The sequence below is a fragment of the Carassius carassius genome, chromosome 26 (assembly GCF_963082965.1).
Source record: "Carassius carassius chromosome 26, fCarCar2.1, whole genome shotgun sequence".
Lineage (NCBI taxonomy): Eukaryota > Metazoa > Chordata > Actinopteri > Cypriniformes > Cyprinidae > Carassius > Carassius carassius.
The window spans coordinates 223,443-238,084 of record NC_081780.1 but is presented as its reverse complement, the minus strand read 5'-3'; the positions used below and the strand labels follow the sequence as shown (position 1 = coordinate 238,084).

The 14,642-nt window shown below is 37.1% G+C and overlaps 1 protein-coding gene across 1 annotated transcript in view; it reads left to right on the top strand.

The window, feature by feature from the left end:
* LOC132105351 (beta/gamma crystallin domain-containing protein 1-like) overlaps positions 1-14,185 on the top strand; it is a 29,065-nt gene extending 14,880 nt beyond the window's left edge. Inside the window, exons 10-23 of the mRNA XM_059510442.1 lie at positions 22-148; positions 228-263; positions 1,013-1,146; positions 3,889-4,015; positions 7,250-7,395; positions 8,651-8,777; positions 8,907-8,936; positions 9,461-9,573; positions 9,671-9,803; positions 9,900-10,039; positions 10,786-10,909; positions 11,048-11,206; positions 11,705-11,867; positions 13,530-14,185. Coding sequence (XP_059366425.1) covers positions 22-148; positions 228-263; positions 1,013-1,146; positions 3,889-4,015; positions 7,250-7,395; positions 8,651-8,777; positions 8,907-8,936; positions 9,461-9,573; positions 9,671-9,803; positions 9,900-10,039; positions 10,786-10,909; positions 11,048-11,206; positions 11,705-11,867; positions 13,530-13,618 — 1,648 coding nt within the window. The 3' untranslated portion in view covers positions 13,619-14,185. The remainder of the gene's footprint in view (positions 1-21; positions 149-227; positions 264-1,012; positions 1,147-3,888; positions 4,016-7,249; positions 7,396-8,650; positions 8,778-8,906; positions 8,937-9,460; positions 9,574-9,670; positions 9,804-9,899; positions 10,040-10,785; positions 10,910-11,047; positions 11,207-11,704; positions 11,868-13,529) is intronic.
* The last annotated feature ends 457 nt before the right edge of the window (positions 14,186-14,642 follow it).

The following is a 14,642-nucleotide window of genomic DNA, read 5'->3' as shown; positions in this document are numbered from 1 at the left end:
GCTGTCGTCTCCGCTCTGCAGGTGGCTGGTTTACAGTGATCCAGGTTTCCAGGGTCTGCTGGCGGTTATGGAGGCCGGAGAGTATCCGTTCCCGGAGGACTGGGGCTTCCCGTCGCCCGCGGTCGGCTCTCTGAGGCCTCTGAGAATGGTACGAATCACACCGTAGCGTTATTCACCCGTCTGCAGTCATCACGCAGTGTGTCACCAGAACTCTGCTTGTTTTCCAGGGCGCTCTGAAGGTCGAGAAGCCAAACGCGGTCAAGGTTTGTGAGTTTCAGTGACTTCACTTGAAAAAAATTACGCTCTTCCTCAGTATGTTTTGTCATGTCTTACAGTACAAATATTGAAACTTTCCTAAAACATACATTTACTTCACAAGCACAGTGAATGAATATATACAAATGCATTAGATTTACGTGTTTACGCTTAAAACAAAAACAAATATCCGAGTCAGAAAAATCAACTGAATTCAAAGGGAAACAAGTTTATTTACCCCATTGGCAGATAATTGTTTCTTGTTTCAAGAACACAGTAAAAATAATTTTTCAAAGTAAAATTCAGGTCATTGAAGTATGTTTACAAGGAGACACAGTTTCAGTCTTTCTAAATTTCATGTTTAATTCAATGAGTTACATTCTTTTTCTTTGTAATTATATGTGAAATTTACTTGCAATTTCAGTGTTAAATTCTTTTAATATAATACATTTTTGAAAATAAATTTTTTAAAATCTTTTTTTATTTGATTCTCCATTCACTCCATTCACTTCACTCCAAAAAATACTTCCTAATGGAGTTAAAAAATAAATAAAGTGGTTTTCCCTTTAAATTAATATAATTTCTTCTGACTCCATTGACAGCTATTTGTTCTTGTTTTGCACTTAAACGTACTTAATTTTGATCAATTTTTCCCGAAGACTTAATTTCCTGATTTAAGAGTGTTAGATATTTGTACCGGGAAACAGTTAACACTGAGGTAAGAGTGTGATTTTCTTCATGGCTCTGTGTCTCTCAGGCCGTGTTGTATGAGAAGGCCGGTCTGGAGGGCCGATGCATGGAGGTTCAGGGAGACGTCTTCTCCTTCGCCAGGACAGAAACGGACCCGAGTGACCCGAACTGTGTGGAATCACTCAAGATCCTCGGAGGCCTGTGAGTCCTGAACCCGGAGGTTTTCCTCAGTATTTATGTCTTGTTTTCCATTGCAAACATTTAAACGTCCTTAAAACAACTAACATTGTTTATCGAGCAAAATGACTGAATGTGTTAAGTCTTAAAAAGTGATCGAAAAATAAATTCAGCCATTGGCAGATATCAATTCTTGTTTTAAGCATAAACTGACTTCATTTTGATCACTTTTTAAGAAAACAAGTCTTGAAGTAATTCTGCTTCTCAAGTAAAAGTTTAATTTAAAGAGGTCATGAAATGCCTTTTTTAAATTATTTTATATTTCCGGAGTTGCGCTTATAATCTTAGTATGGTTTCTTCATCAAAAAAGGTTAGTTCTGAGCTCTGAAACTTGCAGTGTTTTTATTTCGGAGCAACCTCTCATGTGTATTATATTATTATACCAAGAACAGTTTGATTTTTTAACTAATCAAACCTTTCAAGGGTGTTGTAGATACTTGCACTCTAAAACAAGACAAAAATACTGAATAAGGAATTGCATTTTCTGCATTCTTTTCTCAACTGTCATTACTTTTTTGAAAAAGTATCTCAGATATTTTCTTGTGAATTTAAAGTGACTCATTACTTGAAAAAGTTGTGTTATGTTATGTTACTAGTCACTGAAAAAAGTAATCTGATTACGTAACTAGTGTTACTTGTAAGGCGTTAGATTACTAGTTACTTGTAAAAAAAGTAATCTGATTACGTAACTTGAATTACTTGTAGTGCATTGTTACTAGTTAATTGTAAAAAGTAATCTGATTACATAACTAGCATTACTTTTAATGCATTATGTTACTAGTCACTGAAAAAAGTAATCTGATTACGTAACTAGTGTTACTTGTACTGCATTACGTTACTAGTTACTGTAAAAAAGTAATCCGATTACGCAACTAGCATTATTCGTAATGCGTTATGTTACTAGTTACTGTGAAAAAGTAATCCGATTACGTAACTTGAATTACTTGTAGTGCATTGTTACTAGTTAATTGTAACAAGTAATCTGATTACATACCTAGCATTACTTTTAATGCATTATGTTACTAGTCACTGAAAAAGTAATCTGATTACGTAACTAGTGTTACTTGTAATGCATTACGTTACTAGTTACTGTGAAAAAGTAATCAGATTACGCAACTAGCATTATTCGTAATGCGTTATGTTACTAGTTACTGTGAAAAAGTAATCCGATTACGTAACTTGAATTACTTGTAGTGCATTGTTACTAGTTAATTGTAACAAGTAATCTGATTACATAACTAGCATTACTTTAAATGCATTATGTTACTAGTCACTGAAAAAGTAATCTGATTACGTAACTAGTGTTACTTGTAATGCATTACGTTACTAGTTACTGTGAAAAAGTAATCCGATTACGTAACTAGCATTATTCGTAATGCGTTATGTTACTAGTTACTGTGAAAAAGTAATCCGATTACGTAACTTGAATTACTTGTAGTGCATTGTTACTAGTTAATTGTAACAAGTAATCTGATTACATACCTAGCATTACTTGTAATGCATTATGTTACTAGTCACTGAAAAAGTAATCTGATTACGTAACTAGCGTTACTTGTAATGCATTACGTTACTAGTTACTGTGAAAAAGTAATCCGATTACGCAACTAGCATTATTCGTAATGCGTTATGTTACTAGTTACTGTGAAAAAGTAATCCGATTACTTAACTTGAATTACTTGTAGTGCATTGTTACTAGTTAATTGTAACAAGTAATCTGATTACATAACTAGCATTACTTGTAAAGCATTATGTTACTAGTCACTGAAAAAGTAATCTGATTACGTAACTAGCGTTACTTGTAATGCATTACGTTACTAGTTACTGTGAAAAAGTAATCCGATTACGCAACTAGCATTATTCGTAATGCGTTATGTTACTAGTTACTGTGAAAAAGTAATCCGATTACGTAACTTGAATTACTTGTAGTGCATTGTTACTAGTTAATTGTAACAAGTAATCTGATTACATAACTAGCATTACTTTTAATGCATTATGTTACTAGTCACTGAAAAAAGTAATCTGATTACGTAACTAGTGTTACTTGTAATGCATTACGTTACTAGTTACTGTGAAAAAGTAATCCGATTACGCAACTAGCATTATTTGTAATGCGTTATGTTACTAGTTACTGTGAAAAAGTAATCCGATTACGTAACTTGAATTACTTGTAGTGCATTGTTACTAGTTAATTGTAACAAGTAATCTGATTACATAACTAGCATTACTTTTAATGCATTATGTTACTAGTCACTGAAAAAGTAATCTGATTACGTAACTAGTGTTACTTGTAATGCATTACGTTACTAGTTACTGTGAAAAAGTAATCCGATTACGTAACTAGCATTATTTGTAATGCGTTATGTTAGTAGTTACTGTGAAAAAGTAATCCGATTACGTAACTTGAATTACTTGTAGTGCATTATTACTAGTTAATTGTAACAAGTAATCTGATTACATAACTAGCATTACTTGTAAAGCATTATGTTACTAGTCACTGAAAAAGTAATCTGATTACGTAACTAGTGTTACTTGTAATGCATTACGTTACTAGTTACTGTGAAAAAGTAATCCGATTACGCAACTAGCATTATTTGTAATGCATTATGTTACTAGTTACTTCTTGTAACTAATCTGATCAAGTAGTGTTACTTGTAATGTGTTACCCCCGACACTGCTGTTGGATGCTTTAATCTCCTCTCGTCTCAGGTGGGTGGGATACGATGGCGAAGGTTTCGAGGGGCAACAATTCGTTCTGGAGGAAGGAGAGTATTTGGACTGGACAGACTGGGGTGGGACGGGGGGAAAACTCCTCTCTCTACGGCCCGTTTTCATGGTGAGTCTCATCTTTACTAGCCATTGGTCACCCCGCTTCACTAGCTGGGTGATTAGTCAGGTTGTGCTTAAGCTGTCAGTGCATTTGATGCGTCCTGAAGCTTAAAACCTAAAAAATGTTCAAAGATTACTGGAAAAAATACCATTTCAGTCATTCTACTTCAAAATTTCATGTTTTAATTCAGTATTTTATTTATTGTTTCTTTGTAATAATTTGTGAAACTTATTTGCAATTTCTGAGTGAAAATTATTTCAAAGTAAATCCTTCACTGGATTTGTCTAGTGTACTACCTCCTGAGATTTTACATTTACATTTAGTCATATAGCAGGTGACTTACAAATGAGGACAACGGACGTAATCAAAACTAACAAAAGAGCAATGATATGCAAGTGCTATAACAGGTTTTTATTTTATTATATTAAAAGAATAGAAAAAAACAGTGCAAGCTAGTGTTAGAGACCTTGCAAGTCTAAAACAGAAGTAATGAATTTAGGTAAAGTGGTGCAGAGCTACTGGTGGTTTTGTTAATGACTTACATTTTATGTGAGCAGCTATTGGTAGCCATTGCAGAGGTGTGATGTGTATTATTTTTGGCTCATTAAAAATCAATCTTGCTGCCGCGTTCTGGATTAATTGTAAAGGTTTGATAGAATTGGCTGGAAGACCTGCCAAGAGAGCATTGCAATAGTCCAGCCTGGACAGAACAAGAGCTTGAACAAGGAGTTATGCAGCATGATCCGAAAGAAAGGGCTTGATCTTCTTGATGTTGAATAAAGCAAATCTGCAGGATCGGACAGTTTTAGCAATGTGGTCTGAGAAAGTCAGCTGATCATCAATCATAACTCCAAGGCTTCTAGCTGTTTTTGAAGGAGTTATGGTTGATGTGCCTAACTTGATGGTGAAATTGTGATGAAACGATGGGTTTGCTGGTATCACAAGCAGTTCTGTCTTGGCAAGGTTGAGTTGAAGGTGATGGTCCATCATCCAGGAAGAAATGTCTTTTAGACAAGCTGAGATGCGAATAGCTACCGTCGGATCATCAGGATGGAATGAGAGGTAGAGTTGAGTGTCATCAGTATAGCAGTGGTATGAAAAGCCATGTTTCTGAATAACAGAACCTAATGATGCCATGTAGACAGAGAAGAGAAGTGGTCCGAGAACTGAGCCCTGAGGCACCCCAGTAGTTAGATGTTGTGACTTGGACACCTCACCTCTCCAAGATACTTTGAAGGACCTATCCGATAGGTAAGACTCAAACCATTGAAGTGTGGTTCCTGAGATGCCTTTTGCCAGTAGGGTTGATAGGAGGATCTGGTGGTTAACCATGTCAAAAGCAGCGGACAGATCAAGCAGGATAAGTACTGAAGATTTGGATTCTGCTCTTGCCAGTCTTAGAGCTTCAACAACTGAGAGCAAGGCCGTCTCAGCTGAATGCCCACTTCTGAAGCCAGATTGGTTGCTGTCAAGGAGGTTGTTGTGTGTGAGAAATGCAGATACTTGGTTGAACACAGCTCATTTAAGTGTTTTGGCAATGAAAGGAAGAAGGGAAACTGGTCTGTAGTTCTCTAAAAGAGATGTGGGTGGGTTTCTTAAGTAGTGGAGTTATACGAGTTTGTCTAAATGCAGATGAAAGAACACCAGTGTGAAGTGATGTGTTAATGATGTGAGTGAGTGCAGGTACAACTGGTACAACAGGTACAACAATAACAGGTATAACTACAACAGGTACAACTTTTAGGTTAGTATTTAAATTTTGTCTCCATATTTTGTAAAAGCCAAGTTATTTTGCATTATTTACCAGGTAAATGAAACATTTTACTTTTTTTTAAACATTTTAATCTTAAATTTATTTTACTTTAACAAAAACTAATAAAATATAAAAGTAATATATATTTATGTAATGTTTATATTATATTATATTATAGTGTATGTATATATATATATATATATATATATATATATATATATATATATATATAGTTATTATTATTATTATTATTATTATTATTATGGCTAGGCAAGTTAACGAGTTATTAACGTATTAATTAATTAATGCAGATAATTATTTTATCGCACGTTAACGCAGTTTTTTTTATTATTATGAAAGTCCGTTGCTCACAGGCTCTGAATACACAAACCACTGTCCACTGTTATTTTTAACAGAAAACAATGCAACGAGCTCGTAATCACGACTTCAGAAATATGAAATAGGAAGCGCTTGCTCAGCACAGTGGAGTGCATTGTTTTGTTAACTTTATGGTTTATTATTTTGAGTCATATGAGATCCAGTAACACACATCCCTCTCACAATATATTGCTGTACACATCTATCACTTTTGCTGTTCAGAAATATTCACGCAATCATGCAGCACGTACCAGAAGATTTGGGCTCCGGTGCGGATATCCCGAATAGTGATTAATCGCAATTAAAAAATTTAATCGTTGCCCAGCACTGATATTCTATATAGAGAAAATGAAATAATATGAAATAAAACATATTTCAATAATTTAACAACACATTTGCATGTTCACATTTCTTTGATGACTGTCATAGGTCACATGATAAGCAATTAAAAATTATATAATTTTTTATTTTTTTTTGGTAAGTGTTTTATTTTCATTGCTTTCATTTTAAATTTAAAGCACATGTTAGATTTTATTTTTATATGAGTTGATTAATTGTTAGCTGTTCAGCAGCTCACAAACCCCAATTTGGGGAATTGTTCCTCTTTCGAAAGTCACTTTGTAAGCGTCTGCTAAATGCACGAATGTAAATAGGAAATTCTGACTTCCCATTTAAAGCACCGGTGTGTGCAGCCATAAAAACACTGAGTGCTCTGCTCTGTTCTGCTCAGTTCCGCTCTGTCCAGCTGTTTATGAACTCATAAACACATGCAGTGTAAACATATCTAAGAAACACATCTGTGATCGGGGTCAGGTGAACCCCAAACTGAATTACTGATTTAGAATCAGTTCAGAAAAAAACAGTTTTGCATATATCATTTTCTTTCTTAATGTCAGTAGGAGGTTTTACACATCTCTGATCTCCATCAGTCATTATTACTAAAAATAGTAAACAGCCAAACGCGTTACACAACCTCCATCAGCACATACCTGCAGTGTTTATGAGCTCTGGACGCACAATATCAGGAAATTACAGAACCAGCGCCGAACGCATGCCAACTGCTTTCTAATGTAAGACAACCAAAGGCTGTGAAATGCTTTGTTTTTCAGGATTTCTCCTCCCCTCATATGAAGATGTTTAGTGAGCTGGACTTCTCAGAGCGCGGCGTCTGCATGGACCTCCTGGAGCCGCTGGATAACGCCATGAACACACACTACGGCCCGCAGACGCGCTCCATCGAGGTCCTGGCCGGAGTGTGAGTTACTTTCTTCATTACAGAGGCCATTTAATTTTTTTTAAATAATCAATCTAATGGCTGAATTTGTGCCGAAAAACTACATTACCCATGATGCTATATGAAAAATTCCACCAATCAGAGAGTAACTGAGAGCAAATTCACTCCCATGAAGCATTGTGAGATTGTGAGGAAAAAAAGACATAATTGTGAATTTAAAAAGTTATTTTTTTTATTTCTTATTTTGTGTCAAAAACAAAACAGAACAAAACATAAAACTAAATTGACAGCATTTAACGGCTGAATTTGTGGTGGACAACTACATTACCCATAATGCTGTCTGGAACATTCCACCAATCAGAGAGTGGCAGTAAACAAAGCCCGCCCACTCTAATGAAGCACTGGCTTTACTGTCAAAATATTTAAATGTGTATATAATAGCAATAAATACGAAATATATATTTTCTAAAATAAAAGTCAACAACACAAACATTTCTGGAACCAAACAGTGGGCGGGCTCTATTGCACTCTTTTCAGCCAATCAGGATGTCCATCACTGAAGTGACAGCTCATCAATAGAAAACCGTCCGACCAAGAAACTGGCTCAAAGTTACATGCCGTTGGTTTCAGTCTGCTAGTGCTTCCACAGAACTCATGATCGCACCGGTTCAGGTAAATGCACATAGTTTCCCGCCCCTAGCAGGTCATGTGACACAGACTACTACATGAACACAGGTCGGCCTTGGGCTGATCAGAGGAACAGAGTCTGCCAGAAAATTACAATAACAGACGAGCATAAATGCAAATCATGTGAAACGATAGAAAAAGAGTTTGCTTGCTGCTGCGCTCCTCACAATCCATGCGGTTCCCTGTAATTACTGGAGTGTGTGTGTGTGTGTGGGGGACGCATGCATGCATGAAGGCAGGTCTGGATTTGTTCAGGCACATGTGTGGGCTCCTTGGCTCTGTGAGTCTCATTATTTTGGAAAGGCTGTAGTTTTGCTGCATTAAATGTCAGTTTGTGCTTCAAGGAATGTGAAGCACTAAACACTGACCATCTTCAGAACAAAACTGCAGCTGCATTCTTCTTATGTGAGACCCTGGACCTCAAAACCAGTCATAAGGGTCCTTGTTTTAAAAACTGAGATTTATGTATTTTCTGAAAGCTGAATAAATCTCTCCATTGATGTGTGGTTTGCTAGGAGGACAATAAAGAGACGTTTAGCAGAACGTTCACAGAGGACAGAAGTGAATGCATGTGATTGGTGTGTTGTAGGTGGGTGGTGTTCGAGGGCCCCGGGTTCTCGGGTCAGCAGTATGTTCTGGAGAAGGGTCTGTACGGAAGCCCGGAGGACTGGGGCTCCTCCCACAGCCGCGTCTGCTCGGCCATCCCCGTGATCCCGGTGAGAGTCCAAACTGACCGAGTCATGAATGCACCTGGATCTGATGATGAAAATAGAGACGGTTGTGCTCTTCTAACTGGAAAAGAATGACTCAAGATCAGTTATTAATGCAAATATTTTATATTTTAGGAAAATCCAGAAAACTCCTGCCACTTCCAGGTTTGTAAAAGAAATTATGATGTTTAATTATTTATTATACCTATTATTATTTTTTTTCTTCTTCTTTCTTCTCTCTCTCTCTCTCTATATATATATATATTGTTGTTCCAATTTTGCTAATTATTTTATTATTAATAATAACATTTATTTTTATTATTATTGAAACAATTATTATTATGTTTATTTAAATATTTTAAGTAAAAAGAATTTTCAATTTGTATTCCTAATTATTATTTTAAATAAAAAATATTATTCATAATATTCACACACATAGAATTTCAGTTATATTTATTACATATCATATCTACATAATTCTAATGAAACCAAATTTTTTTTTTTACATATAATTAATAATAACAACACATTTTTTTTTTTATATTAGTGGATTCTTTTTATTTTTTACTTTGGTATAAAACAATTGTTGTTATTTAATTTTCCTATTACTGTTTCATATATATCATTTTTTCTGGTTATTCTAATTTAAAAAGCTGTTAATATGGAGAGTGGTTGTGTTGATGTAATAGATCGAGTTATTCTCTGAGTCTGGATTCGGTGGAACATCTGTCCTGCTGAAGGACTCGTTACCCACAATCCCCTGCGGCTTCAGTGTGCGCTCCTGCAGGGTTCATGCGGGCAGGTTCGTCAGATCTGTTCTGTCATCAGTCTGTGTGTGTGTGTGTGTTTCTGCTCTCACGTGTGTGTGTGTGTGTGTGTGTGTGTGTGTGTGTGTGCAGCTGGCAGGCGTTCAGCGGCGAGTGTTTCTCGGGTCATCAGTGTGTTCTGGAGGAGGGTTTTTATCCTGATCTGAGGATGATGGGTTTCTCTGAGCCGGACGCATCAGTGCTGTCTCTGCAGCCCACGGGACTCGTGAGTCTCTTTCAGACGCATCACATGTGACTCTGCTTCATCAGAGGTGTGTGTTGTGTTCTGACAGCTGTGTGTGTGTGTGTGTGTGTGTGTCAGGAGCTCTCGGTGCCGGCGCTGCTGCTGTTTGAGCGATCTGGACTCAGAGGACGGAGGACGCCGCTGAAGACGGCTTCGGTGAATCTGCAGCTCACACACAGCTGCTCCAGAGTCTCTTCTGTGCTGGTGCTCGGCGGCATGTGAGGAACACACACACACAAACACACACACACTCATTCATCCAGTCGTTTATTCTTTCAGTCGCTCATTTGTCCTTTCATTCAATTCATTTATTCGCTTGTTCATTCATCCGTTAATCTGTTCATTAGTTTGTTCATTCATTCATTAATTTAGTCATTCATTCATTCACATGATACTGAGACTAAAAAATATTTTTATTCCAGTTAATGACTTTTTTATGGTTTTGGTGTACTCCTATTATAATAACAGCCCTGGTCTCTGTCCAGAAGATTGTAATGTGTTTCTCTGCTCTTGTGCTGCTCGTGTTTACTGAGCTCCATGAGCACATTGATTCAGATTTTAGATTTGGCATATGTGCTGGAAACGAGTCTCAGTTTTTGAGTATGTGAGAGTGGAAAAACTTCAGCTCTTCGTCAGATTCAACAGAGCGGTGTGAAGCAGACACAGCAGAAAACTGAACGGATCCAGCAGTCCATCCAACACAACTAACAAAAGTGTGCTGTGCATTTATAGGATTAGTACTGTATTGTGCATTTATCTTACTGGAAATAATTATGTGTACACTAACATAAATAATGTGTAAATTCTTAAATTAATTTAAAACCGTATTGCTGTTATTCATGAATTATTCATTTTATTGTAGTCTAGTGAGTATTTGTTTGTTGAGACCAGCAAGAAAATTGAAGGAAAAAATCTAAATGTGTGTGTGTGTGTGTGTGTGTGTGTGTGTGTGTGTGATTGACAGCTGGGTTCTGTACGAGGATCATAACTTCAGAGGTTCTCAGATCCTGCTAAAGCCTGGCGCCATTCCTGATTGGCCCAAACTCACCTCCTGGCTGCGAATCGGATCGCTTCGGCCGCTCATCCAGGTGAGAGGCTCCTCCCACTGCAGCTCCTGTGGCCAATCATGACTGCTGGGGGCGGGGCTATCAGCGTGTCTAGAGGAGAGATGGATCAATACTTGCTGTGTATTCGAGTCTCAATGTGTTTGTGTTTCACTGGCACAGAAACAAGTGCATTTCCGTCTGCGGAACAAAGAGGCGGGGCTTCTGATGTCCGTCAGCGGATTATTGGACGACATCAAACTGATGCGTATCCAGGTGAGCAATGAAACGGGCGGAGCTGAGCAGATCTGGACCTATCAGGACGGTCAGCTGCGGTGCAAGGTAGAAACTGACCCATTACACATCTCAGCTCTTTTCTGCTTAAACAAATGATTTATTAATCATTCAGTTACTACTAGATTATTGTGTAAATTATGTCTGAATTATTTCAATAATTTATTTGTATTAAAATGCATTACTCATAAATTATTTATAATATACACGTTATTATTGTAATCTTATCAATTGTTGACAAATCGCAAGAAATGTAAAGAAAAAAATTAAAAGCTGTGTGTGTGTGTGTGTGTGCGTGCTTGCGCGTGTGTGTGTGTGTGTGTGTGCGTGCGTGCGTGTGTGTGCGTGTGTGTGTGTGTGTGTGTGTGTGCGTGCGTGCGTGTGTGTGTGCGTGCGTGCGTGTGTGTGTGTGCGCGTGTGTGTTTGCGTGTGCGTGTGTGTGCGTGCGTGTGGGGGTGTGTGTGTGTGTGTGTGTGTGTGTGTGTGTGTGTGTGTGTGCTTGCGTGCGTGTGTGTGTGCGTGCGTGTGTGTGTGTGTGTGTGTCAGGCTCTGCTGGACGTGTGTGTGGATGTGAGTTCTGGTGGCCTGATGTCTGGCAGCAGAGTCGTTCTCTCCGCTGAAGCCGGAAGATCGCAGCAGCTCTGGAGCGTCTCGAGCGACGGGATCATCCGGAGTCACGCCAGAGCAGAGCTCGTGCTGGAGGTCAAAGGTCAGCACTGGATCGCATCGCATTATTATTATTATTATTATTATTATTATTATTATTGGAGATATAGAGCGACGACTGATATTTAGATCATTTAATGTCAGTATCTGCTGTAAACTGTTAACTGTTTGATTAAATTCAAAAATAAATAATTCTTAAGGCTAAACAAACTCTACCAAAGAACAAACTTTCTAAAGGTTCCATAAACTCTTCCATTACAAAAAAAAAATTTTAAAAAAGTAAATGTTCAATAAACTATATTACCAAAAAAAGGCTAAATATGCAATATATTTATAATTTAACATATATAGCCTATATGTACAAGTCGATAAACTCCTTCATTACAAAAAAAAAAGTTCAATATAAAAAACAAAATTCTAAAGTACACATAAATATTGGTAGATAGAAACTGATCAAGTTTTTCCTGAAATGACTGAATATAGCTGATAATGCACGAGTGATGTGAACACGAGGCTGTAGCGCCACCTGCTGGAGGAGGATACACTCACATCTGACAGAGAGCTCCTCATTAACACACACACACACACACACACACACACACACCACACCTCATCAACAAACACAACTGCGACGCATTTAACATGAGAAAACGCTTGCTCATATTTTACATGAAGCAATGAAAATAAGTTATATTTTGCAGAAAGAAAACGTAAAAAGTATATTTGTTAAGCCATTATTATTTTCTTTTGCATTTTGACATATAATCACTGCATGCAAAACAGTTACTTCTAAAGTGTAATATAGTGATCAAAATCATTTTTTATATTATTGATTAAAAAAAAATCAATGAAAACCCGCTCCAATTAAGTTCAGTACCAGAAAAACTTACATGAAAATCTATTTTCATGGGGTATTTTTTGGGGAAGTCGTGGCCTAATGGTTAGAGAGTCGGACTCCCAATCGAAAGGTTGTGAGTTCGAGTCTCGGGCCGGCAGGAATTGTGGGTGGGGGGAGTGCATGTACAGTTCTCTCTCCACCTTCAATACCACGACTTAGGTGCCCTTGAGCAAGGCATCGAACCCCCAACTGCTCCCCGGGCGCCGCAGCATAAATGGCTGCCCACTGCTCCGGGTGTGTGTGTGTGTGTGTGTGTGTTCACTGCTCTGTGTGTGTGCACTCCGGATGGGTTAAATGCAGAGCACAAATTCTGAGTATGGGTCACCATACTTGGCCGAATGTCACTTCACTTCACTTCACTATTAATGGAATTATTCAAAATCCATATTTAATTAACAGAGCGAGTCTCATTGAGAAATATTTGAGTAATAATTCACATGAAGCAATAAAAATAAGTTATATTTTGTAGAAGAAAAACAAAGCGTATTTGGAGAGCCATTATTATTATTAATATTTATTTATTTAGCATTGTTACATTACAAATTTAGTGCAAGAAAATGTAATTCTTAAACTAATTTAGTGACTTTTTTCCCCAAAAATTATTATAGAAATTATTTTAATGTATTAATGATAATAATAATTTCACATGAAAAAATAAATAGCTATATATATTTTGCAAAAAGAGCCATTATGATTTATTTATTTTTTTAGCATTGTGTTATTTGTCATTTCAGCAGAAAATAAAATTCAACTATAATACAGTGATGTAAATAAGGATTTCTTCTGATCTGGCTCTGATCTCTGCAGGGGGTCAGCAGTTTGACAAACACCAGATTATCGTGAACGAATTCCACCCTGACAAACTGAATCAGCGCTGGTCTCTGGAGCTCCTCTGAGCTGCACCACAGGACCCACTGCTCTGCTGCGGAGCTGCGCCAGGGGGACCAGCGTCCTGTGAGGCAGCTGCACCAGGAGGACCATCAGCTGCGGAAATCTCATTCTCATGAGAGCCAGCCAGTGGATGGAAAATGACCATAATCAGCTGGACGTTGTGTTATTTTCATAGATGAACTCTCAGATCGACAGGAAGAGCAATAATAACTGTTTTCTTTCTTGTCAAGTGTATAAATGTGCCTGTGTGGACACTGATTTCAGCTGTATTAAAGCACGAAGTGTTTAGAAAATGTTTTTTAAAAATGTTTGTTGTGTTCTAATCACTGAGACGTGAGATCGGCTCTGTGCTGATTGGCCCGCGGGGATTGGCTGGCTGCTGATTGGCTGTCAGGGGATTCTGGTGTTTTATGGTTCAGGAGCTCCAGACAGAAGCCTCTTCTCACAGTCAGCACAAACCAGACCAGCGTTGATCTGCATTCGTCCACGAGTTATGCACTGCTACAAAAAAAACAGATAATAGTGAAGTGAATTATCTGAGTTTTTTTCTTGTAATTCTGAGAATTATAAATTGCTTTATAATAACTTGCAATTCTGAGAAAAAGAGTTGCAATTACCTTAATTTTTTATTCCGTGGCAGAAAAAAAAAACAATCTTTGAGTTGCAAGATATGTAAACTGAAAATTGGGAGAAAAAAGTCAGAATAACTGCTTTTTGTTTGTTTATTTTGTGCTGGAATAAAAAATTAACACAATTTTTTTTTTGATCAATAACTGAATTTATTACTCGACTGCACTGTAAAAACAACAACTTTGTTTAACTTACAAACTTAAGTCATTACAACTCAGTTATTCAAATCTTGTCTAGTTGAATTGTGTATGAATTCTGTGTATGAGTTATTATTTTCATGAGTTAAAGTAATGAAAAACATGTCGTTATGCAGAGTTATTAATTAATACAATTTAAACAATAACATGTGGGACAGAAAAAAAAACATTCAAAATATTAATAAAAACTATAATAGTATCT